Genomic DNA, 26,245 nt, shown 5'->3' on the forward strand with positions numbered 1-26,245 from the left:
GCCAAGTCTGGATATTGATCGAGCCCCAAAGTTCTATCATCTCTACCAGAAAACTCATTATGATGCCACCTGCCCCTAACATTTAGTCTGGGGGAAAAAAAGTCATGCCATCTCTTTGTTTATATTCTGCTTTGAGAGTGGATTGAAAGTAGTTTGGCAAGATACAAAGCAGGAGAGCTGGACCCAGTAAGAATGAAAAGGCAACCGTGGGGTAGGCGCCTAGAAGACAAGATGGAGGGAGGGAGGGAGGGAGGGAGGAAATGACCTTGAAGGAGTGTATGCCAAGAAGATGTAAATTTTCACTCTAGTTGGGTGAATGGCAAGGAAGACAGACAGACTTTCTTAGCTGCTATTGGAAGAACCACTGTTAGTTAATGCATTTTGTCATCTGTTTTCTTGGATGCACTCTGAGAACATCCAAGCTCGGAAACAAAGCTCGAGACGTCAGCGCCTTAATCCATTGACAGAGCACTTGCTGTGTGCCTAAGGCTGTGTGGTTAGCCTTTTCTCCCAAGGATTTTAGCCTGTGATCCTCGGTTCATATTTCTCTGCAGGGCCCAAGGCTGACACATGTATTTCTTCTCTGCTCTGTGGGAATCGGGCGGGGGCGGGGTGGGGGGGACAGGCAGTGGTCATGTATCTTTCTGTGCCCGTGTGGACGGAGGAGGACATAAAACAGAGCGTGCGTCACTGCCGTTTATCTGTGGGAAATGAGTCCCTTAAATCCTGCCTTGCCGCTCCGGTTGGAATGTGCTGTGTCTACTGGCTTCTTAGAGCCCTGCACAGCAGCTAGTCACGACTTAATTTAGTCGGATGAGATCACTGCCTTCAACAATCCTTACAAAAAAACCAAAAGACAAAAGCCGTCCCTAGTTCTAGGAACTCGGGCTCTCTCTTGCACATGAAGGTCCATGGAAATATAGGACTTGCTCATACTGATGGTAGACGACGCGGGTCATCACGGCACAGCAGCCCACGAGAGGCTGAGCCCACGAGAGGCTGAGCCCACACAGGAGACCTTGGTCCAAGGAAGAAAGAAAAAGGCAGAAATGCCATGGGTTGGACAGATGCCATGCAGACCTGTCCTGGGGGAGCCTTCCACCTCATCCCTACATGGCTTCCATTCCCTGCTGAGGTCTTGAGCCTTTGCCTGTTTGGCTCTTTCTTGATTGTGTCTCGGACCTGGTTATGGACAGCGTGTGGCTGCCAAGTAAAGGACTTGGTTGGCTTGGTTCTGAAGAGCGTATTTTCTAAGAAAAGGAAAAACGGCCACAAATGCAATACTTCATTACTTTCTCATTGTTTAAGGCCCGCATTTAGATCCAACATGAGCATCAATCAAATTAAATCAGCCAGATCTAGAGCGATCTCGTAGGAGGTGTGTGAGCCTCACGGCGTGATGTTTTTTATCCACGAAAGGGAATGGTCAAATGGGCTATTATGGCTTAATTCAAAGAGGCGGGTCACCACCCAGGCTGGGAAGGGAGCAGTTGCCTGGTCCGGCCTCCACCCCTGGGCGAGATTGGATGGAACACTGTTCCATTAGAGTTCTCCGCTGAAGGATCATGGCAGGAGCAGCTGGGAGGCCTTTGTGTGCTCTCTTTGTTCTCCGCTTCTCACGCTACCCAGCCTGTTGATCGCCTTTCCGTTGAAATTGGCCACTAAGAGCTGAGGTTGGATCAAGCCAGACACCTGCAGCAGAGTCAGACTGTAACCCCGCGCTTTCACAGACAGCTCCTGACTAACAGAAGACAGTCTTCTGCCCGCTCGCAACCCAGAAGACAGTGCCACCCCTCCCTGCAGAACTGGGTCTGCAGACTTCGTAGTGCACAGCTGTGTTTTGGACGTCAGAGTTCCTCTGGCTAGCCTGGGAGAGAAGTGGCATGCACTTTGTATGCACCAGTAAGGCTTCATGGGTGGCGCTGTGGTCCCGACCCCATGTTCTTTTACTCATTTGGTCAAGAGACCGAGCTGAATACTAAGCAGCAGAAAGCTTCGGGCACTGATGAGAAGATCCTCCTCACTGCACAGTGCGATTACGGAAGCCAAAGTTGTCGCCTTTGATTTGTTGGAGTCATTAATCAGTGCGGGCTCTCATCCCTCCACGAGAACATCAAGCCTCGTATTTAATTAGGAAGCTGTTGGCATAATGGTCAAGATGTGAACTTGAGGCATGAAACCAGAAAGGCTAGAGGCCTGAGGGCTGTGGATCCCGGAAGGTGGCCGGCCACCGAGCACTGCCTTCCTGTCTTCCACCCCGCAGTCCATCCCTCTTGCCATTGGGGTTCAGTTACCTTTGCTCATAACTTTCCTTCCAATTAGTGAATGTATAAAGACTCCCAGAGACAACTAGAGTGTCCCTAGCCCTTGGGCCAGGCCTCTAGTCCTGAGGTTCCCAATGGGCCTGGGGATCCCTGCGAGTTCTTGAGGTTCGGCTGTTTTCATAATAATGTTGTCTGGGTGCCATAGTTCACTGTGTTATACTACAATCACTATGTTAACATCTTTACCTTCTGGGGTCCCTGATAATTTTTAGAGCATAAATACTTAATTAGCACCCACTGGTTTCATTGGCCTAATCCAAAGCTTGTCTCAGGTATATCACCTTAAATCCATGTTGTGTGGTTTCTTTCTCCAAGTTTAAAGGAAACTTAAATATCTTGTACTGTTTTCTTTTCAGTTTTTTAAAAGATTTATTATTATTATTATTATTAGTTTTTCAAGACAGGGTTTCTTTGTGTGGCCTTAGCTATCCTGGAACTCACTCTGTAGACCAGCCTGACCTCAAACTCACAGAGATCCGCCTGGCTCTGCCTCCCGAGTGCTAGAATTAAAGGCATGCGCCACCACCGCCCGGCTAGATTTATTGATTTTTATTTTATGTCTATGCGTCTTTTGTCTGCACGTCTGTCTGCGTTACGTGCATGCAGTGCTGGAGGAAGCCATAAGAGGGTATCAGATCCCCTGGAACTAGAGTGGTAGGTGGTTGTGAGCGGCCACGTTGGTGCTGGGAACCAAATCCCCTACAAGAACAAGGGCTCCTAAGTGCCGAGTCACGTCTCCAGCCCCTCTTACTGTTTCCTTTCTGGGGTCAGTGGGGTGGTCAGTAAAGCTGATGGCGGTGCTGACACACAGAACAGGGTCAGTTTTACATTCTGTATTCTTACCTCCCCATCATTGATAAAGCAGAGCCGTGATGTCGTCTACTCAGTACATTTGGCCTCAGTGAGGTTTGGTGTCTGATGGGTCCAGATGATCCAAAGCCCCCATAATGGTGATTTTTTTTTTTTTTTTAAATGGGAATGAATCATCCATGACTGAAACGTCAGATTCCAATGGGACAGTTGAATGAGTTTTTAATGGTGTAGACTTCCCGGAGTCTTTGCTGTTAATAAAGTGTAACAAGGTAGAAAGTGTAAAGGGCTTCGGCTCCCCTGTGTGGCCCAGGGAGCCTTAGCTCTGAAAGAACTCACTCCACACGCTCTGTTTCTTATTTGGGAGTTCATACCAAGTGGGGGCGGGAGGGGGGGGAGGTGTGGTGTATGGATGGATGTGTCTGCATGCGTACGAATGTCATGTGAAGCGGAGGCCAAAGGTCTGAATCAAGGGTGCTCTTCTAGTGCTCGCCACTTGATTTTATTTGAGACAGTGTTTCACTAAACCTGTCGCTTGCCGATTGGCTAGACTGACTGGCCAGTGAGTCCCTGCAATCCTCCTGTCTCTGCCCCCCAGCCCTAGGGTTACAGCTGTGCTTATGGGTGCTCAGCTTCTTAGGTGGGTGCCGGAGAACAAACTTAAGCCGTCTGCCCCGCTTCATTTTCATATTTTCTAGAGTGACCTTAGCCTGGTGAGGGCATATTTAAATAGATCGAATTGGCTCACAGACCAAAAAAATCTCTATTTTCTCTCCCTTTAAAAAGCAACAATAATAACAAAATAAACGACATAAACAACACCCACAAGTTTTGCTGCCCCTGATGTAGAGGTGATTAGTGTGAGAGACTGTTCTTCCTCGATAAAGCCTTCATGTTGTCCATGGTGATCATGGCGAGCATCGGAGAGGGGGGGGGGTCATGGGGCAGACTCTGCTTGGTCATTGGCTGCAAATGAGATCTCAATAGTAGTTAGTACAGATGGCTTTGTCCTGAAGCTGGGTAAATATTATTCTCGCCCCAGCAAATCAGCCTGTTGTTGATGCTGGGTATATTTAGTCAGCAACCCATCATGGTACGAAGTGCCCGAGATAATTCACGTATAAAGAAAAGTATAAAGAAAAGATTGGGTTGGGGTCACAGTTTCGATGGCCCTTGTCCGTGACTGATTGGCTCCTTGTGTTTGGCTCCTTGGCAGAGCAGCGTGTGGTGGTGGTGGTGGTGGTGGTGGTGGTGTGTGTATGTGGGGTGGGGGTGCACACTGAACATGTACTGCTCACCTCGTGACCAGAAAGCAAGGGTGGACAGGGAGAGTAAGGGACTGGACCCACAATCACTTTCAAGGTCATGACTTTCGGGACCTCCCACTAGGCCCTCAGCAACTCTCAGTAGTGGGTCTACATGGACAACATCTAGACACAGATTTCTAGTTGCCGTGGTCCTGCCTGAAGGATTTCTGTGTGGTGTGGGTCTGCTGGGGAGACGTCCCTTTCACCCTGTGTTCGTGGCAGGCCTTCCTCTCATCTTCCCTGGGGAGAGATACTTGTGCTGGCTACCTGAGAACGCTCTTCTGTTGTCCTCAGGCCCAGCCCTCCCACAGCACTGTCTGAGCATCCGACGACCTTGTTCACGTGTGGCTGTGCTGCTCAGGTTTTTTTTTTTTTTTTTTTTTTTTTTTTTTTTTTTTTTTTTTGTTAATTCAACACAAGTCAGGGTCATCCGGGAAGAGGGACCATCCCACGAGAAAATGTTTCCATTAGTTGGGCCTGTGGCATTACCGATGGATGCGGGAGGGCCCAGCCCACTGTGGGTGGTGCCATCCCCTTGGCAGGTGGTCCCTGGTTGTGCAAGAAAGCAGGCTGAGTGAGCCACGGGGGAGCAAGGCTGCTTCGGTTTCTGCCTCCAGCTTCCTATCCTGTCTGAGTTCCTGCCTTGACTTCTTTGGTGAAGGACGGCTTTGGTCGTGATGTTTTACCATAGCAATTGAACCCCCCCCCCCCAAGACAGTGTCTCTTCCTGGGGAGTCTAGTAGGGCAACTGCAGCCCAGAAAAAAAACATTCCACCCATGTCTGGCGCGGCGACCCAATGATTTTATTGTGGTTACTCATATGAACATGGACAGCAGATTATGGACAGCTATACCATCCAGTTCCCTTCTTTCGGCCATCATTTATTGTGTATTCTCAGGAAAGCCTTCCCCTTGCCAATGAAGGGGAATGTTGATACGTCCAGCCCTCTGAGGACCTATCATCATCCAACCTGGAAGATAGCAACCCGGCACTCAGCTTTTTGCTGTGTATAATGGTCTTTATTTGCCTGTTTTGATGTGTTTCTTGTTGCTGGTTTTAAGCAATTTGGTTGTGATGAACTTAAGAATAATTGTCTTCATGTTTCTTTCTTTTCTTTTTTGGGTGGGTTTTTTCGAGGCAGGGTTTCTCCGTGTAGTTTTGGTTCCTCTCCTGGATCTCGCTCTGTAGACCAGGCTGGCCTTGAACTCACAGAGATCCGCCTGGCCCTGCCTCCCGAGTGCTGGGATTAAAGGCGGGCGCCACAGCCGCCTGGTGTGTTCATGTTTCTTAGACTTAAGAGTTTGCCGCAGTTTTTGTATCTGTGGGTTCAAAGCTCTTAGCAGCTTTGGACATCTGTGGCCGTTGCTTCTTGCAGCATATTCTCCAGCTCACCCCAAACCCCTTCAGAGACTCCAGTTAACGCGTGCTCTGCTCCCAGCTGCCTCAGCTCTCTGCTCGCTTTCACAAGTCTTGAAAATTTTATTTCACTGTCATCGCTGGGTTTTATTTTGTATTTTATTTCTATTGCCATGCCTCCGGGTGTACTAGTCTCTATCAACGTGTCTCTAACCTATTATAAACGTCTTGGAAAACAGACACATTAGAGAGAGCCTCATAGTTCTAAGGTTTTTAAGTTGCCTTATAGACTTTGATGGAGAACAAGTTTTGTTTTGTTTTGTATAGGAAAATGACTCCTTTTGCCTCTGCCCGAGACTGGATGGTTTGTTGACTCTAATCCACAGTCTCTGGGGTCTCACGTCCCCCGGGGAGCCCCGCCTCCTCTTCCCCTCAGACCCCGTCTGTTGTCCTTTGAAAGCTTTGCTGATTTCTGCTGCCATCCTGCTCTAAGTCACCATCGTTTGTTTCTTGACTGGCAACCCTGCCCTCCTCAGGGGCTTCCCTGCTCCATGGTCCCTTGGTCCCATTTTGATCTGATTCCCACGACATCCCAACACTATTAAGACAACTGTGAGACCATGTTCTTCTTCCTGTCCTTGGTTTCCAGTTCTTTGGACTTTGAATGAACCCCAGATGCCTTTCTGAGCTATTTTTTTTTCCCCTTTCTCTTGCTTTGATTTTTTTTCTAAAACTGACCACGACTCAGAAGAAAAATCTAGTTTTCCTTACAGTCCAGTGCAAGAGAGAATATACAGTCACCTTTGGAGGTTGGTTTTTCAGGACTTCTCACCGATACCTCAATTAGCAGGTGTTCAAGTCCCTTCCATGGAATGGCCTGGACCTTGGGCATGTCCTCTTCTGTGCTGTGAACCATTTCTAGAGCGCTTGGAATACTAATACAGTACAGATGCTGTGAAGATAGGAGACTGTGTTTTCTCAAGAATAATGAAAGCCCATGTTATATTCAGTACCAGCGCTCTCCCCCCGACCCTGTCCTGGCTGGGGCTTCTCTGCTGTGATAAAACACAGTGACCAAAATCATCAACTGGAGAGGGAAAAGGCTTCTTTCATCCTGCAGCTTGGAGTCCACCATCCCTGGAAGTCAGGGCGGGAACTCAAAGCAGTAACTGAAGCTGAGACCGCGGAGGAACGCTGCTCACTGGCTTGCTCGGCCATGGCTTGCCCTCCATGGCTTGCTCGGCCTGGTTTCTGCCTGCCCAGGTATGGCACCACCCCCAGTGAGCTGGGCTCACCAGCATCATCAAGACAGACTCGCCTGTAGGCAAATCTTACGGGGGCATTTTCTCAATTGAGGCTCCCCTCTTCCCAAATGACTCCAGTTTGTATCAAGTTGACATAAAACGAGCCAGCACGTTCCCCAGAATATTTTCTGTTCATGGCTGGTGGAATGCATGGATGCAGACCCCCCCCCCCACACACACACACAGGGGGTCGCTACCTATGTTTCATGAATTCTAAGGTAACTCAAGTCAGGATGTGTCTTAGAGTCATATGTACACACAGACACGCCAGGGGTTAGTGGGCCCCACTTTTTCTAAATGTCACATAAAGTTGAGACAGCCGATGCCTGTTAAACTGGGTGGATTATGGGTCTAAATCAAAGCTTTTGAAGTCAGTGCTTGCCTTTACCACCCAAGGCACACTGTCTCCTGTCAAGCCCTTCCTGTTTAATGGAATGCAACCAACAGACAGACCGAATCCTTCCTTGACAAGCTGGCTCCTGGGTCAGAGTCTGAAGAACCCGGTTCTGCCCATTTGGCACTTTTTAGTCCATCACCCATGTCAAGGTCTTTCTTGCCTCGGGGTCTTTGTTGCTGTCTTCCCACACCAGAATGAAGATGTAGGTTATGTGTGCGCATATCAGATCTTAGCGCTGATAGGAATTGTGTCGGTCAGCTTCCCGTTACTATGACACAATACCCAGGTTATGCATCCTGAGGAAAAAGTGACTGCTCTTCATGGTACCTGAGATTCTAAGCTCGTGATCCTTTGGCTGTGCTACAGTTTAGTGTTATCAAGATGGGGCATATGGTGGAGGGAGGGAGAGAGAGAGGGAGAGAGAGAGAGAGAGAGAGAGAGAGAGAGAATATGCGTTAGTTGAGGGTTCCGATATCTTCTTCGAGAACCTCCCATGGCCTCACTTCTAGCTAGGCCATATGCCTTGATGGCTTTACCACCTCCCATTAGTGCCGCAGGCTGACTACAAGTCTTTTACACAGGGCCTCTGGAGGGCCTTTAAGATTGAAACTATAGCAGAAATTCTGCTGTTTTAGGATAGCTTTGTCTCAGAGAAAGTTGGGGTGTTTACTCCCAGGTCAGTGTGAGCTGTTGTTGTTTTTTTTTTTGGGGGGGGGCGCTTTTCGAGACAGGGTTTCTCTGTGTAGTTTTGGTGCCTGTCCTGGACTCACTCTGTAGACCAGCCTGGCCTCGAACTCACAGAGATCCACCTGGCTCTGCCTCCCGAGTGCTGGGATTAAAGGTGTGAGCCACCATTGCCCGGCCAGTATGAAGTTTTGTGCATGTTTACTTCCAGGTCAGTGTGAGGTTGTGTGACTCTTAACTTCCAGGTCAGTGTCAAGTTTTATGAATCTCAGCAGCTTTAATTTTTAAAAAGTCTCTGCTTTTCCTAACAATGTCTCTTTCTCATGCATGTCTGTGTCTCTGTCTGTCTGTCTGTCTGTCTACTAGGCTAGAAAGGGGGTCAGTTGGAGGGAAGAGGGAAAGTTGCTCATATTTTCAGAATTTGGGGTTTGGTTTAGGGCCAATGAAGAGGAGTATGGACATCGTCCTTTATTACCTCCCCTTCCCCAGCTCTCCCCTGGTGCTAGTGTGAATATGAAAATGTCTGTCCAGTGTTTGTGATGTGGTCTGAGGAGCTGAACTCACTTAACACAGAACTGTCTGTCCCTGTTACTGATTGCTGATGCTGGGGATGAGGTGATTGATTAGCTCTCCGCAAGGCGGCTGCTGGGGCTGCTGCAGCTGCTGCAGCCGGTCACCTGGCTTCTCAAGCAAAGTGCTGGTCTCTGGATTCGACCCCAAGCACGTAGCATTGCATCCTACCTTCTGAAAAATTCATAATGCGCTTCTTACCTTTTAGGCACATAGAGATGAAATCCAGCGCAAATTTGATGCTCTTCGCAACAGCTGCACTGTGAGTATAAACAAGCCAGAGATGAGCAGACGGGAGCAGAGGGCAGAGGGGAGTCTCTCTCTGGTGTCATTTATTGGTGACTGAGTTTCCGAACACTCTTGCAGCTTGCAGACCAGAGTGCTTTGTCTCGTTTTAGTTTTTCAGGGGGCTACTGGTTTTAAGGATGTTGAAACTATTCTTTAGGTTTGGGAGGGGAAGGTAGTTGGGATGGTTAAACCAGCCCAACAATTCTCACTGTAGCTGGGTGTGGGAGCACACACCTGTACAGGTAGCTGAGGCAGGAGGCTGGTGAGACCAGGGTGAGGCCGGGCTACAGATGAGAACTTAACCTCGAAACAGAAAGCGAAAAACATTTTCTTTTCACCCTCACTATGAAACTGTAAATAGACTTAATAGCTTCCATGATGCTCTCCAGGTAGCCCATCCCCTTCCCTACGTGGGCAAGAAACTATCCAAATGCCAGGGACTGCTTCCCCACATGGCTTCTCCAGCCTGTGGCCTCTACCGAGAAGAAGGGCCAATTCAGCTGTGGACCAAGAAAGTGAATCTTCCTAATGGGGAAAAGTCTTTCCTTTAATATGCAAATTCACCATCTAAGACCCTTGTGGGTGACATCACTTCTGTGAGCATCCCATCAGCAGGCGAGCGTCACTCACGGGTTACATAATCTAGTCAAGTCAGTGAAGAAGCAAGAGTCTATTTTGATCAAAATGAAGGACAGAAATAGGCCCCCGTTAGGAAATAGGACGCCGTCCTGATTGGTGCTTCCGTGTCTTTAGTCTTTTTGTGGATTTTTCACTTTCTCGGTCCTCTGTGGTCCTGTCTCTGCTTGTACTATATACGCCTGTGAATTTCCAGAAACACCCCCTCCCACATGTGTGTACATCTGTCCTTTATCTTCACAAGGACCTCGTCACCAGCTCTAATGGGGCGCTCGGTCTTGGGTGCACTGTCAGAGTTTGGCATCTTAGCCACCTGAGCAGCCACATGTAGATGCAGCCGCAGGACATCCCAGCCCTAGACGGCTCCCACGGTCCACCTGTGAGAACCCTTGGTCCCACAGGGTTCCCGTCATTCTGGCTCCAGAGCTGGGTTTTGTCTGACCTTGAACTTGATGTGAGTGGGACTGGAGAGAGGGCTGAGACTCCCTCCTCTCGCTTTGTGCTGTCTGTGGGGGTCTTTCATGTGGACCTGGCGACAGTTTGCTCTTTTTTTGTTTTCCGTGGTATTTTCAGTGTGTGACTAGAACCTCAGTTAGGTCCATTCAGCTGATGGGCTTTGGATCCTTTCCATGAGGAATAATTCCTTCCATACTTTAAAATTGCAAGTTTGACCATAAGGGAACCTGCCGGTATGTGGAATTAATTTGATTTCTGGTTTAACTTATGTCATGTTTATACTTTCTAAATTTGATTTCTGTGAGACAATGATTTCTAATATTTGTCTCCTTTACCACTGGTATTTGGTGGCAAGGCCTCGGGGCCCCTTTCTGAATTGACGGGGAGGGGGGTAGGCATCCAAACAGAGGGTCCTCCACTCCACGTATCAGCTGGAACAGCTGGGAGACACAGTGGTCCAACCCATGGGCTCTGGAGTCAGGCAGACAGGGTTCGTATTATAAAGTGGCCTCTAGAAGCTTCCATTTCCTCGTTGTAAAATGGGGCTAGCCTGTGTAGCCTCGCTTCCAGCATGACATCGATATTTCTGGTTCACAGTTAACGACAGTGGTTTGGGTGCTGGATGAGGGAAAATGGGAAGCTGCCCGGTTCTGACAAGTATTTGAGTTTCAGAATCAGCAAGACCTCGGGAACAGGGGCCCGTTGGCATTGGAGACAACCTCACCTCCGCAGTCATTAAATGAGATGAGGTGTACAACATGGGTGCATGGGCTTGACCTTTGGAAAGGACCAAGTGATGGTGGCTTCTCCGGTTACCTCAGGCTCCTAGCATTATCTTTGGTTTGGAAAACTGGCCTTTCTATTTTAAAAACCCTGGGAACTACTGCTTCAAGGCATTTAGCCACAGTAGTGGGTATCCATGACACAGTCAAGTTCAAGGCCATTTTAAAGAGGCTGTGGGAGCTTGTCCTGGGTATCCCTTCCCTTTGGATGCTGTCCAAGATGGCCTCTGCCAGGAAGTGTCACCTCTGTTACTGGTAAGAGCTCTATACTAACTCAGGAGTGCCCGGTTAGCGATCTCGCAAAGCTCGGAGGGCAGGAGACTTCCAGGCTCAGACCATTTCTGTGTTTTGAAGGGATTTTAAAAAAAGGATTCGATTCAATCTGGCACCCAAACCCCTCCCTAAGTCTGTTTTAGAGGGGAGCTGGTGGGCAAGCATATGACACAGCTTTAATTATGAATCAATCTGTCAGCTATAAGATTAAAAATAAATAATATTCAAATAGCTGCCTTCGGGAAAGTAGGCATTAAAATAGGATCAGTCCTGAGCCTTCTACTGATGCTCATTGTTTGCCTGGTCCCTCCCACCCTAAAAAACGCCATTGGCCCTCTTTCTTGGTTAGGTGTGATGGGTCAATGTGCAGTTCTGTGGTGGTGAGGTTCACGGGTAACTCCAAATAGAGAGCTTGGGGGTATGTGTGGTATATATATATATATATATATATATATATATATATATATATATATATATATATATATATATATATATTTTCCTGACATTGAGAGTAGACAGTTTGATATTCTTACTTGCTCTTAGAACCATAACAAGATCTGTTGTCTGCAAAACAGCCTGCAAGAAAACCTGGCTGGCCCCATGTGGGGAAGCTACCCCCTGCCCTGTCTTTTTTTTTTTTTTTTTAACTTGTGAAGATAGAATTAGGCTTTCCATTAATTTTTTTTTAACCCTCTGTTCTTGGGGCCTAAAAGTTAAGGAACTCTCATAACTGAGTCTGTCAGTAAACAGACCATCTGCCCTCAGCGTGGAAAGAATTTACTCATGGTTACAAAGATGACCTGGTTGAAAAGCAAGGACACCAGGCATATTGGCACACACCCGTAATCCCAGCCCAGAGGAGGTTGAAGCAGGAGGATGGTGAGTTTGAGGCCAGTCTGGGTTATATATGTCTCAGAAACAAGAGTAAGAGAAGGCCTAAGTGGTCTGTGCATCCTTGTCACCCGTTTCCAAGGACAGCATCACGGAGGGGTAAGAGACGAGGCTTGCGTTTCAGGCTGCGGTCAAGGTTTGACCTCTTCACCTGCTAGCTGCGTGCCCTCGGCGAAGTCACTTAGCCTCCTGGTTGCCCCAATTTTCCCATCTATTAAAATGGAACTAAAACAACCCTTCCCAGAACAGTTGGAGGGATTGCTCGTTATACTTCAGCCCAGTGACAGCGTCTCATGTCAGCTCCGTATCTATAACCTCCAAGCAGGCAGAGACGGGTCTCACACCTCACCTCAGCTGCTTGAAAGGGGCAGAAGCCAGAGTGTTCTGACTTAGGCAGGAGGGACAGTCCAAAGAGCGGGGACGCCCAGTGCACAAAGATGCACGCATGCACACGTGACCCTCTTCTAGTCAAATGAGGAAAATGGCAGATATAGAACCAACCATCAGATGCTGGGAGTAGAAGCCAAGACAGGTCCCTCACAGACCGGATGATACCGGAATGGAGGGACCCTTCCCTCTTGAAGAGACCTACCTCAAGACAGGGAAGAGCCCGGGCTCTGCCACCTCATTAGTTTTTCGCGGGTCTCTTCTTTAGCTCTTTATAATCTTATTTGGGGCAAAAGAGAAGAGATGACAGGAATGGGTTCATAATAAACTGTATTTTTTTTTCTTGTGAATCAAAGAAAGGAAGTAGGTGCCTAAAAGCTTAAATATAACCCTGAATGGCAAGGAAATTATATATTCTCTGTGAATAGATTTTTCTACAGTTGGTCTGTTCCCCAAGAGGCTTTCAGAATGAAACACCATTTTGGTCATTAATTTATATCCCGTATCTCTCTCATGCTGCAGGACTCGAGTAGCTACAAGACAATTTAAAAATAAAAGATTGAGAGTAAATATCGTATATATTTCCTTGTCACAGATGGAGAAACCCACCCAAGTTCAAACTCATTTGAGTTCCATAATCTTCCAGGCTTGCTTGTTCGTCCCCTTCTACTCGTTTTCTCCGGGGAAGGGACAGAAAGAAACGAAACCGTTAGCCAGGCGGTGGTGGCTCACACCTCTGCTCCCAGAGCTCGGAGGCAGAGTCAGGCTTTGAGGCCAGCCTGTTGTACAGAGTTCCAGAACAGCCAGGGCCACACAGAGAAACTCTGTCTGAGACAGAAGAGAGGAGGAGAGGTAGAGAAGGAGGAGGAGGAGCAGGAGGAGGAGAGGAAGAAAGAAAAAAGGAAGAGGGAAATGGTTAAATAGAGACACTTACAGTTTAGGGGAAGGACCTCAAATGGTGGGGTTACTTCATGTAGGATGAAGGCAGGTTGAATGCATGGAGTTGCTGATCTCAACTTAGCCATGGCACCGGAAGGGAGACCTAGGGACCACGTGAGGCAAAACTGTCTGTGGGGAGTGGTACAGCGCACGGATCCGTTTCCGGGTTTCTAAGGAAGCTTGTCCAAGGGCCCGGCCAGACTCTTCTTCATTGCCTACTCATAGCTCACAGTGCGCCTCTAACCAGCTCACAGGGATCAACGTGGATTTCCACGGTCCAAACAGGTCACCGGACCACTTCTACCCTGAGAGGCTAGCTGCCCACTAAAATGGGCTTTCTGGGGTACATCAAAGAAACATCCTTAGTTTACATTCTTTAATTCTGTGTGCCTACGGAGACTTTTTATAGTTTTAAATTGATCAAGAGAGTTGAAATAAAGTATTAGGCGTGATAGCAAAGCTAACAGATCACGAACTATGTCTGTTGTGGGTGTGGAAACCCGAAACAGTTAATAACTGTAGGTTTAAAGACATTTCCTTTTAATTTACTTCTTTTGTTACATAAAATTTAATTTATGGCTCATATGTCGTATCCTAACTATTAGGAGAAAATTACCCTTAACTTCTAAAGTATTTTATATAAATGTTCTCTACAAGCACTGAAGGTAAGCCTCGACAAAGAGAACAGACAAGCTGAACTGAAATTGAAGTCATTCTGCCGTTGAACAGGGAAATAATTTAGTAAAACCAGATTAAATCTCTCTCAATAAAACGACAATTTCATATACTTGGAGACCTCACTGTGTAGCAGAATCCATTAAAGCCGCATCGTGATGCAGTCGGTATTGTATCCTCAGAATTATCCAAGCTCCCCTTAAGATTTCTTCCCCGTCTTTGTTACACAGAATTAAATTCACTGCCTGTGATTTTATTCAAATGACCCTGAGTATCTTTCCTTGTGATTCGTCCCCGATAAAACGTGATTTGGCTTTCTCAGACTGTGGCTGTCTGCGGTGGCGGTGCCCTGTAAGGTGGTGTCAAGGTCAAGTTCAGTTTAATTAGACAATTGCCATACCAGACAGTCCTCTGTCGTGACCCACGTTCCCCTCCTTGCGTAACTCTTCCTGCTATTAACGGGATCTCGTTTGAACTTGCCCTGTCTGTTTAGCACTCGGTTGATTGGCTCTTGGCATGTTTTCCAGATGTACCACAAGTTAGAGAGAGAGGCGACGCCTCCCCCCCACCCCCAATATGCGTGCTGGCGGGGGAGCTTGGGTTGGACCTCAAGTCAGACAGCTGCATGTTGGGTCCCGTTGTCATGCCACGGGACACTGTCCCACTGCAGCTTTCAACACCGCTAGTTCCAGAAGCATTTCCTTGCTGACAGCGACCCCTTTTTTGATCTATAACACCCCCCCTCCTCACCCCCACCCCCACAGGTCATCACTGACCTGGAGGAGCAGCTGAACCAGCTGACCGAGGACAACGCCGAACTCAACAACCAAAACTTCTACTTGTCCAAACAACTTGACGAGGCTTCTGGCGCCAACGATGAGATCGTGCAGCTGCGGAGCGAGGTGGACCACCTCCGCCGTGAGATCACGGAGAGGGAGATGCAGCTCACCAGCCAGAAGCAAGTAAGACGAGAGGCCGGGCCCCGCCCGGGGTCCCCGGAGGACCCTCAGAAGGGTCTGGTGTGTTCTCTCTGGGGCTTCCATGGCCAAGCTGGCTCCTGCAAACAGGCTCCTTGTCGGTCCTGGCTTATAGCCAAGGATTATGGTTTTTAAAATGGCTTTTAAAAGGGGGTCCTGGGGCCAGAGGTGAATCAGAAGTTAAGAGCGCTTACTGCTTTTCCAGAGTATGGGAGTTCAGTTCCCAGCACTCACATGGTGGCTCACAACAGCCTGTAACCTCCAATTCCAGGGGAGCCAATATCATCTCCCAGCCTCCATAGGCACCTGCACACATGTGACTGACTCACACACACACACACACACACACACACACACACACACACACACACAAACACATATAAATAAAAATAACAATAGGAAATCTTTAAAAGTGGATATGAGTGGTTTTTAAAGACAGGGTCTCACTGTGTAACCATACATACCTAGCCAGAACTTACTAGCACAGTCTAGACTGACAGTGAACCCTTGACCTTCTCCTGAGTGCTGGGATTATAGGTGTGTGTCGTGTGTTCGCACGCACGCACGCACGCACGCACGCACGCACGCACGCACGCACGCTGCTTACCCTGTGACTGGCTTTGGGTTGTACCTCTCAGATGGTAGTACTGATAGATGACGTTTGGTCTGTTGTCGTCTGGTCCCCTTTGGGCTGTGGGATAGAGAAACAACCTGCCTGTCTGTGAGTCCGTGGTTAGGATCTGTCCCCGAGTCCGCGGTTAGGAGACTTGTGCTTTCCTGAAGCCGTTTGACCAGAGCCACCTCCGGGGACCCCCATCTGATACAAGCAAGGCACAACTCAGTGCTGCTGACTTGCAGACGATGGAGGCCCTGAAGACCACGTGCACCATGCTGGAGGAGCAGGTCATGGATCTGGAGGCCCTGAACGACGAGCTGCTGGAAAAGGAGCGGCAGTGGGAGGCCTGGAGGAGCGTCCTCGGGGACGAGAAGTCCCAGTTCGAGTGTCGCGTTCGAGAGCTGCAGAGGATGCTGGACACCGAGAAGCAGAGCAGGTGGGGACTCCCCCTTTGTAGAAAAAGCCGGCGCCAGGTGATCGCACCTGAAATATATCCCCCCCCTCCCCCGAGAGCCGCCAACAAGGCGACCAACTGTCCCCGTGTCCTGGGACTGAGCCGTCTCCCCGGATGCAGGACTCTCAGAGTGATGACCAGCAGAGGCGAGCCAGGGAGGGGTGGACATCCTGGCTGTAAATCTGGCCAATGTCACCTGGATCCTGTGGTAGTGGCTGGTGTGTGCTTTTGTCTAGGCAGAGGCCCAGAAATCAAGGCAAATAAAAATATCAGAACTTTTCTGTAGAGACAGCCTTACCAAGATTCTGATCCCAACCCTGTCACCGGGTAGTGAGGTCCCCACCGTTTGAATCCTGGTCGTGAGGACTCTCTCATTTCTCTGCTCTAGAGTTCCACTATCAGCCTTGGTGTGTGTGTGTGTGTGTGTGTGTGTGTGTGTGTGTGTGTGTGTGTGTGTGTGTGTGTGTGTGTGCTTTGTATTATAGGACAGCCCGCATCTTGCCTGGCTTCTTTTCACTAGATGCCAGCAACAACTTACTTCTCAAGCTGTGACAGCTAAAAACAATCCCAGAAGTCACCCAGTGTCCCCTGGGGTGAGCATGGAATTGCACCCACTCCCTTCTCCTGTCTCTCCCCTCATCCCCTGTCTTTCTTTTAAACAGTCGTTTATTCTCTATACTCCTGCCCGGACTTCAGTTCCCTCCCTGCTGGGTCCATCACAGTTCAGGGAGTACTGGTCTCACGGAACATGCCACCCACCTGAAGAGTTTTAATGCTCAGTTTGTAACCCGTGGCAGCACACCACCATGTCCCATAAAGATGACCAGCAATTGCCGTGAAATCCCAGGGCCCTGTTTCACTTTTTCCCATGGGCCAGCATTAGCCAGTGACTTCACGTCTCTTCCTGCATGGTGTCTATCCTTCAGAACTCTGCCGATGTCACCTCCCCGAGGGTCTCTCCATCCCATAAGCACAGTGATCTAATCAGATGGCATCAGTCAATTTTGTGTCCTCCACGATGATTTGGTGGCCATAGAATATATAACAAAATATGCTGGCTGCATGGTCCTTAGAATATATAATAAAATATGTTGGCTGCATGGTCCTTAGAATAGATAATAAAATGTGCTGGCTGAGTGGCCTGATTCCTATTTGAGTTGAAATAGAAAAGATGGCAGGCAGAAGATGAGAACTCTGACACTGCAAGAGAATCTGGGAGCAACGGTTGCTTTGGGCATGTTAGTGTGTTTGATGTGAAGGACAGCGGTCTTCAAAGCCTGTCCTGTCCCTCCCTCCTGCTCCTCAGGGATGACCCCCTCCCCCCACCCCCCCGGAAGTGCTGGCCACTCTCCCACAGAGACCTTCCAGCCCACACTCAGCTCAGCTTCTGTCTGAGCTGTCCCTTCAGTCTGTCAGGGAGTGGACAGAGAGACAGCCACACCTGGAGAGTGTGTGGACCGAATCATTCCAAGTCTGCCTCCGGGGCAGCTGTGAAAGGTCCTGGGCTGCTTTTCTATGCTTGTCTGGTATTACGCAGCCAAACAAAATATACTTTTTGATCTTTGTCCTCATCCTCGAAAAGCCAAGAGTCACCTACCTGGCTGTGTGTTTCGATGTCTGTTACCTCGAGTAGAGAGTGCCGCCTGCTTGGAGAGAAGTGGGTTTGTGCTTTGGGTGAGAACAAGGAGGCCTGACTTCTGAGAGATGAGCTAGGGCAGCCTGCACGTGGGTTTATCCACGACGGCTAAGACGTTGCACACACAAGCCAAAGGTGCAAGGTGAGAACACATAGGCCTTAGATGTGGGGAAAGAAGTGCTTTTTCCTCCCTTTTACATTTGAATTTTTGTCGTCTTTAGTGGTTACATTCATCAGGTTCACGTTTCAACTTTTTATGAGCTCTCAAAACACTTGGGGGAGACTTGTCACTCAGATTCCAATGGGGTCTCCCTCCCACGGTCAACCTTGGTGGCGGTACGGGCGGGGGCCGTTCCGCACTCACTGCCCTGCAGGGAAGCTGTGCTACTCTGGACACATCCCCCGTTCAGTCCGGTTGCATTTGAGAATAGCTTTTTCCTCTCCAGCCTGAGCCTTCCCACAGTCAGTCCCCACAGGAACTTTTATTACTTCAGGGCAGTTTTAACCCAAGTCTGAAATGGGTCAGATTTCTGCTCCGTAAGCTGTCAGGAAGGAAGAGAACATTTAAGGTAGAGTCCACGGTTGGGCATCTGTCCAGCCTGCAGCCTGTTTAGAAGTGGACCAGCCTCCTCCCTCCAGGTCTGTGGTGTGGGGCTCCTGAAAGCAGGCCTGTGCTTCTCTGGCAGGGCGAGAGCCGATCAGCGGATCACCGAGTCCCGCCAGGTGGTGGAGTTGGCCGTGAAGGAACACAAGGCCGAGATTCTCGCTCTGCAGCAAGCTCTCAAAGAACAGAAACTGAAAGCGGAGAGCCTGTCGGACAAGGTTAGTGCCCATCCCTTCTGCCTTGTCGGAAAATGTCTTTGTTTCCCCCTTTAAAGGCAGGGTTAACACAAATTCAGACACAGCCCGAGGTAAACTTATTTGTAAGCATTCCATTGCTCTCTCCCAAAATGTCAGATAAGATTCACTAAGGGGCATTATTGGTTGGCATTGGCATAGCTGGGTGTGGTGGGTATTGAGTTATCCTGATTGGATGGTGACTTTTTTATTCATTTATTTTCTTTGGTTTTTTGAGACGGGGTTTCTCCGTGCAGTTTAGGTACCTGTCCTGGATCTCGTTCAGTAGACCAGGCTGGCCTGGAACTCACAGAGATCCGCCTGGCTCTGCCTCCTGAGTGCTGGGATTAAAGGTGTGCGCCACCACCACCCGGCTTGGATGGTGACTTTTTAACAACTACCTATCTGGGCCCCAAAAGTCCAACACTGGGACCACAACACTTTATAAGCCTCATGTTGTTCATTTTTTCAGAAGAGCACAGCAGTGACTTGTGCTTTTTGGTGTGATTGCAGGCACACGTATTTTTTTTTCCCTTCCCGTCCTCTGTTGCTATAACCAAGTACTTGGGATGAGGTAATTTTTAAAGAATGTATCTGGCTAACAGTTGTAGGGGCTGGAAAGTCCAAGATGGTGGTACCTGCATCTGTTGAGGTCCCTCTTGCTCTGTGGTATCGATGGCGGATACTGCGTGGTGAGGCAGAACACTCACGCCAGCTTAAACATCTCTGTAGGGAACCACTAATGCCTCCGTGGGCCTCACCCTTGGAGCCTCATGTAATACTAATACCTCCCGAAGGCCCCACTTCCAGGCGTCATCCACCTGTGAGCTAGATTTAGCTTCTAATACAAGAACCTTGGGGGCCATTGAGACCACAGTAGGGCCTAATGCACACGGCCCTCGGCGTACGCCACGCCCCGTGGTCCACAGCACATGTACGGTGATAACGCAGTGTTTGGCGCTTCTGTCTAACAGACTTGAAAAAATGTAGACAAGGCGCTTGGTAGCCAAAGGAGATGTCAGAGAAACGCTAGTTCCTTCTTCACGCCTGTGCACGTAAAATGGCGATCGGGATTACGCAGGTTAAATAACACTTATTCATGTTCATAAAAGTCGTTCCTGGGGGCCATTGTGGAAAATAACAACCACAGGAAAAGGAAAAGGGAAAACTGGTAACAGTTTCCTTGTTATCGTGGTGGGTTTATTTGCAATCTTGTGTTTGCTTATTCTTATTCCCGCAGACATGTGCGCACACACATTTTTTTTTTTTTTTTTATAATTTTAGGCTTTTACTATTTATATACTTTTACATCTTTTAAAAAAAATCATGTAACTGGCCGGGCGGTGGTGGCGCACGCCTTTAATCCCAGCACTCGGGAGGCAGAGCCAGGCGGATCTCTGTGAGTTCGAGGCCAGCCTGGGCTACCAAGTGAGCTCCAGGAAAGGCGCAAAGCTACGCAGAGAAACCCTGTCTCGAAAAACCAAAAAAAAAAAAAAAAAAAAAAAAAAAAATCATGTAACTGGAGGCTTCTTCTGACTTATTAGATATTTTTTTAAACATGTAATTCTGAAAAAATAAAATTGCACGCAGGCATCTAATTTGAGCCTTGCCTTTGTACAGGAAATTTGGGCTTCTTCCAATTTTTTTTTTCCCCCACATGAATAACACTGTGATGAACATAAATCTCTGTGGACATCTGTGATTATTTTCTTGCCGGAAATTCATAGAAATGGAACCACTGGTCTCAAGGTTATAACTCTGCACTCAAGGACAGCTCTGACTCAGAGTCTGGCTGGTCAAGATTGTTAGTACACTTGCTACGTGGAGAGAAACGGACCTCTGGGTTTAACGTGAACGCCGCTTTTCCGTTCTAGTTGGCTATTTTTGCAGTATTTAGTAGTCACCTTCTGTGTGCCTAGCTATCCCGATACCGTTTTATCTTACCTGCTTTTGAGGCAGTTTTCTCTCTCATCATCAAGGCAGTGGTCCTTGGTGGGTGTGCCTGGCGGTAGCCGACGTGGCGACTCCCGATAGCCGCCATCGCTGCCTTTTGGGCCTAGGTGGAGGATCCTCGGGGATGCTGGGCCATCTTGTCATCCCAGTAGTTATAGTCCTTATGTAAGGCCTCAGAATACGATCACTTCATGAAATTCAGGCAAAGCATGCCAGGTGAACTGAGCAGCCACGCCCTTAAAACCTGATGACCCACAGAGGGGGTTCCGGCCTCACCTTTGTCAGGTGGACTTGTCGGGGTATTTTTGTTGTTGTTGTTGTTGTTTTGTTTTTTGTTTTTGTTTGTGTTTTTTTTCCCCAAATGAAAACTGTGACTTTTAGACCTTAGTTATCCTTTACCTGCCAAGGTTTGGGGACATCTCAAAAAGTCCGCAGCCCCTTGACATTCCCAAATGTGGCCTTGTGGCCAATTTTTCCACATGCCCAGCTCAACGACCTGGAGAAGAAGCACGCCATGCTTGAGATGAACGCCCGGAGCTTACAGCAGAAACTAGAGACAGAGCGGGAGCTCAAGCAGAGGCTTCTGGAGGAGGTGAGTGTGAGCCACGAGGAAGGGAAAGCCAGGGTGTGTGTGTGTGTGTGTGTGCACGCACAAGAGTGTGTGAGAGTGTGCATGTGTGTTGCATACATGCGCATGTGTGGGGTCGTGTGCCTGTGTACTTCACATGCAGAGGCCAGAGGAGCATGCTGGTGACTTTGTCTATTCCTCTCCGCTTCATTGCCTCTCTCTGAAATGGAAGCTCCATATGTTGACTAGACCAGTGAGCTCAAGAGATCTGGCCGTCTCTGCCTGTGGGTTATAGGCATCCACAGCCATGCCCAGCTTTTCAGGTGGGTGGTAGGAATTCCAACTCAGGTCCTCATTCTTGCATTAAGAAGTGTTTTCACTCACTGAACCATCGCCTGAGCCCCAGGTAGGATTTTGAAAGAGGAAAGTAGTTATGTTCAGGAGATTGGATCCAAATTAGACATACAGATTTTGAAACTAGCATTTTTGAAGTGGAGTCCTAAAGGGACCACATAACACTTCCTCTTGCTTAACACAGTAAAAGAGTTTGTCTTGAAGGCCAGAGCATCTGTTTGTTATTCGTGCCTTCCTTCCTATATGGCACTCACTGGAGACTGCTGTTCATCGGAGTTAGTGTATGCCCGATAGAGGCTTAGTGAGCACATGGCTGGGTGGAGATTGTCTTTAAGAGCTGGAAGTTGAAGCTTATTAAGTTTCATGTTGATAGAACACCGATGCAAATTACCTTCCTCCCCACGGCAAGGGTGTGATCAGATTCTGAGTACCGAATTTCAGGAGGACTTTTGAACATGCACTTAATTCAATTAAAAAATTCTCCTGATTCTGAGACACAGAATGTCAAGCTCCAGCTGATCTCCTAAATGCATCTCTTCTGTGATTCCCTGTCTTGTCGTCTCAGAACTCTGAAAATTGCTATTTAAATTGGTGGTGACTTCCCACCTCCCAACCAAAGTCTCATCCATGGCCTCACCAGCGATTCTTCTTGCACACTGGACTTGACCTAGCAGGGCAAATGCACGCCTGTTGACACCTGGGGGAAAGCCGGAGGAGGGCACTGTCTGACCCCTAGTGAGCTCGGCAGCTCGGTTAGCTGGAATCCCACGATAACCACGTAGTCTGAGCTCCGGGGAAGGCGGGGTGCTCTGCTGATGGCTGTGACGTGGGCGTGCCCTCCCGTTCGTTCAGGGGGAGCAGTGAAAACATGGCGGGTTTGACGAGGGCTTGCAGTGAGGCGTCCTATAAAATCGCACTTTAAGAACCGCAGCTGGGCGTTTGGAGATGGGTGGTGGTGCCGGTTGTACGACAATACAAATGTCCACGTTCGTGTCCAACACGGGGGCTGGGGAGGTGGCTCAGTTGGTAGTGACGCTGCACGAGCGTAAGGGTCTGAGTTGGGACTCACAGCGGGGTGCAGTGGCTTATCCATCACCCAGTGCTGGGGAGGCAGAGCCCAGAGTGTCCCAGTGCTCAATGGCTGGCCAGCTTAGCCGAAACAGTCCAGAGCTAAAGTGGGGCTGGTGAGATGGCTCAGCCAGTGAAAAGGTGCTTGTTACCAACCCTGATGACGTGTGTTCGATCCCTGGTCATGGTGGAAGGAGAGAACCTACTCCCCACCTAAATGGTCTAGTATGTAAGAAACCAACAGTTGGATCCTTAGCATCATATATAAAAAGAAAAAAGTGAAGTGGTTAAAAATTTTTTTTTTTTGTCTGCTTGGTTTTTTTGTTTTGTTTTTCAAGACAGAGTTTCTCTGTGTAGCCCTGGGTGTTCTGGAAATTGCTCTGTACACCAGGCTGGCCTCGAACTCACAGAGATCCACTTGCCTGCGCCTCCCAAGTGCTGGGATTAAAGGCGTGTGCCGCTGCTGCCCCCCCCCCCCAGCTGAAGTGATTAATTTCATGTAGTGTGTTTTTTTCACCAAAAACTAAAAGTAAAATTTATATATACAAACACATATGAATGAAATTCTTCAGATATAATGAAATTCACTGTATAGGTTGACTGTTCCTTACTAAAATATTTAAAGTTAGAAGGATTTTGGATTTTGGATCTTTGAAGTATTGGCGTGTATATATAATGAAGTCTCTTGGGGATAGGACCTAGATATAAACATAAGTTCCCTCACTCATATACGCCACATACACATAGACTAGCAGAAATGATAGTGTGGTACTGGAGCTGGAATCTAGGGCCCGATGCATGCTGGGCAAGCATCATAGCCCTGAGCTCTATCTGCGCTCTTTGTCCAGTATTTTTAACAGGCCCACGTTTTTAACTGCGACCCATCACATGAGATCAGTTGTGGCATTTTCCACTCAAGAATTTTTGGGTTTGGGAGCATTTCCAATCTGGGGTTTTGATGTTGGGAATGCTTGACCTGTAATAGAACCCATCAATCTACCAGGTGGTCTTTTCTCCGGGATGAATAGGCAATGTTCCTACATTAGGCACATGCTGGAAACAGAAACAGGACAGAAATAATCGAGGCTCCCGAGTGTCCTATTTTCCATCTGCGAAGGGCAAGCTGGCCCTGACAGCTCCGTGCTTGGTCCAAGGTTACATGGTGAGTCAGTGGCGAAGCCAGGAATAGCATGCTGGAAGCCTGACTCAGCCCCACCTTCTTCTCACTTGTGACTTAGGAGAACATTTCCAGTTTCCCAGTCTGCATCTCATGGATAGATAGATGTTTGATCAGACATCTGGGCAACATTGATTTGAGATGGAATTCACACACCATCGAAAACCATCATAAGGCAAAAAAGAATTACCGTTACTGTCCAAAAACCTGGTTGGGATCCTGGGTTATGGCCTATGCTTCATACGCCTGGCCCCAACCAAGGGATCGTCTCCATCGGGAAAGAGACTTTGACAAGAGACAGATGTAGTCTCAGATTTAGGAGTTTTTCATGTCATCCAGCCCCAAATTCCTCTCATGACTAACTTCCCCTGACAGGTTTTACAAGGGCTCTTTGTCCCACTTCAGTCCCTTGGGAGTCATGCCCGAGATGAATGTCCATTTGCTCATCGGTTAAGATTCATGACCTACACAGGTGGAAGGGCCCTTCCCCGGCACTTCTCACAGGCAGGCCTTGTAGAACCTCTACCAGCATATTGCAGTGAATGTGGACACCACATCCTATTTTCTAGCAACTCTAATTCCTAGACAGTCCTTTCTTATAAAAAAGAGAAAAGTGTATAACTGTCAAGTACTTTAAAGCTAGTGTGATGTCAGGATTAATGTTATCAGTCAAGTTTACTTTTATGTATGTGTATGTGTGCCTGCGGGAGCCAGAGAGGGCATTGGATCCCTGAAACGAGAGTTACAGGGTGTGTTGGCCAGACATGGGTGCTGGGAACAGAACTTGAGTCCTCTGGATGAACAGCAAGAACTCTTTTTGTTTTGTTTTGTTTTTTTTTGAGACAGGATTCATCAAGAACTCTTAACCACCGAGCTGTCTTTCCAGCCCCAAATTATTTGATTAATAAAGTAACTAGAGGCTGGGGGATGTAGCTTTACTGATTGAGTGATTGGTTGCCTATTGTGTGCAAGGGCCCGGGTTCAATCCCCAACAGTCTAAAAGAAAAAATAAAAGCCTACCCACACAAAACAAAAACAAGTCAAAAAACAAAACCTATCCACACGCTTGGGAACAAATGTCCCTCACTGACACAGTTATCCTGTGCCAGGTGTCTTCCTCAGTACTGTACATGAATGTGTTTGTGCCGTCCTTGCGGGAACCCTACAGGACACCCGTGTGCTGTCAGCGTGTCTCTGTGTGGTTTGTACGCAGGGGAGCATTTCCATCTCTCCCTTGGGCTCAGCAAACCCTGACGGTTACTTGGCTCTTGGAGTAATCAAGCCACTGACACTCAATTAACCTACGAAATCATATCTGTTTGCCCACAAAGTCTGTTCTTAAACATCTTTGTGCCCCGTATTTATTCAGCTGGCGTTTTAAAAATGCCACCCTGCCCAGCTTTTCCTTCCTGTTCACCACGATTGCTCGCGCTCCAGTTCTGTCTTTAGTTGCCTTGCGTCACCCCCTCAGCTTCTTGTCGCTCTCATAATATTGTTGGACAGGTCTAAGCACATCCCCAAGTCCACCTCCCAGGGGAACTCTGGCCCACAAACACAGCTCCCTCTGTATCTCTCTGGGCAGCAGGTAGATGCCTTGAATAACGTTCCATAGAGTCCACACATCAGTTTCATTACAGTAAATAAACAGCCGATTTCTTGGAGAGCCACTGGAGAAATACTTTTGGTCCAGCTGTCACCACGTAGACCACTGTGCCCGTGACATGTTTCCCTGGTTCCTGCTTGCTAATTAATGTTGTCCCCAAACAGAGGAAGAAACGAAGGAAGGAAAGCCCTTGGATTTTAAGGCCCCGGAACGGCCCTTCAAGCAGCATCTCAACTGCTTACATCTTTGTTTTGTTGTTGTTGTTGTTGGACTCTGGTTTATCTTAGAAATTCCAAGCGACGCACTTCAGCCGTTACTTTTCTCTTTGTTGTGGTAAAATACATGACAGAAGCAGCTGGCAGGAGGAAGTATTTATTGTAGCTCACGGCTTCAGAACCACCCGTCTCTATGGGGGGAGGGTTTGGAGGATGCGCGCCAAGGCAGCCAGGCAGTGTAGAGCAGGAGAAAGAGGGGAGTTGATATGGTCCCCAATGATGGACGTCTTCCAAGGAGGCCACACCTCCTAGCAGTCAACATCTCCAAGTAGTACCATACTGTGTCATACTGTGAATCCATCAAGGGGCTCGTTAGGCCCGAGACCTAAGATCTAAGTGCCCTGGGCATTCATCAGAGACACTCAGATACGCTTCATGAATCTCCTCTCCATCAAGCTGGCCATTAAGTTTAGCCGACTTGCATAACAAATGTGGCCGGGTTGGGAGAAAAGGCCGATGGGAAAGTGTGAAGAGCGCTGAACTGGAAGGAGAGAAGAAGGAAGGACAAACAGAGACTGCCAACATCAAGCACTTACTGTATGATAGGCACTGTGTTCAGCTGGTCACTCAGGGAGGCAGGGTCTTACACCCCTTCGGAAGGAGCCAAGGCTGGGCAAGGCAATACGAGGAGGATTTAAACCAGGATC

General features: G+C 48.3%; 1 protein-coding gene across 18 annotated transcripts in view; it reads left to right on the top strand.

Annotated features, from left to right (window-relative positions):
* Cit (citron rho-interacting serine/threonine kinase) overlaps positions 1–26,245 on the top strand; it is a 185,429-nt gene that overhangs the window by 124,390 nt on the left and 34,794 nt on the right. For all 18 annotated transcript variants that reach the window (XM_076560160.1, XM_042268508.2, XM_015997517.3 and 15 more), the window contains 5 exons: positions 8,962–9,015; positions 14,845–15,042; positions 15,916–16,109; positions 18,450–18,585; positions 21,041–21,145. In XM_076560160.1, coding sequence (XP_076416275.1) covers positions 8,962–9,015; positions 14,845–15,042; positions 15,916–16,109; positions 18,450–18,585; positions 21,041–21,145 — 687 coding nt within the window. The remainder of the gene's footprint in view (positions 1–8,961; positions 9,016–14,844; positions 15,043–15,915; positions 16,110–18,449; positions 18,586–21,040; positions 21,146–26,245) is intronic.

Source organism: Peromyscus maniculatus, chromosome 23 (assembly GCF_049852395.1).
Source record: "Peromyscus maniculatus bairdii isolate BWxNUB_F1_BW_parent chromosome 23, HU_Pman_BW_mat_3.1, whole genome shotgun sequence".
NCBI classification, from domain to species: Eukaryota; Metazoa; Chordata; class Mammalia; order Rodentia; family Cricetidae; genus Peromyscus; species Peromyscus maniculatus.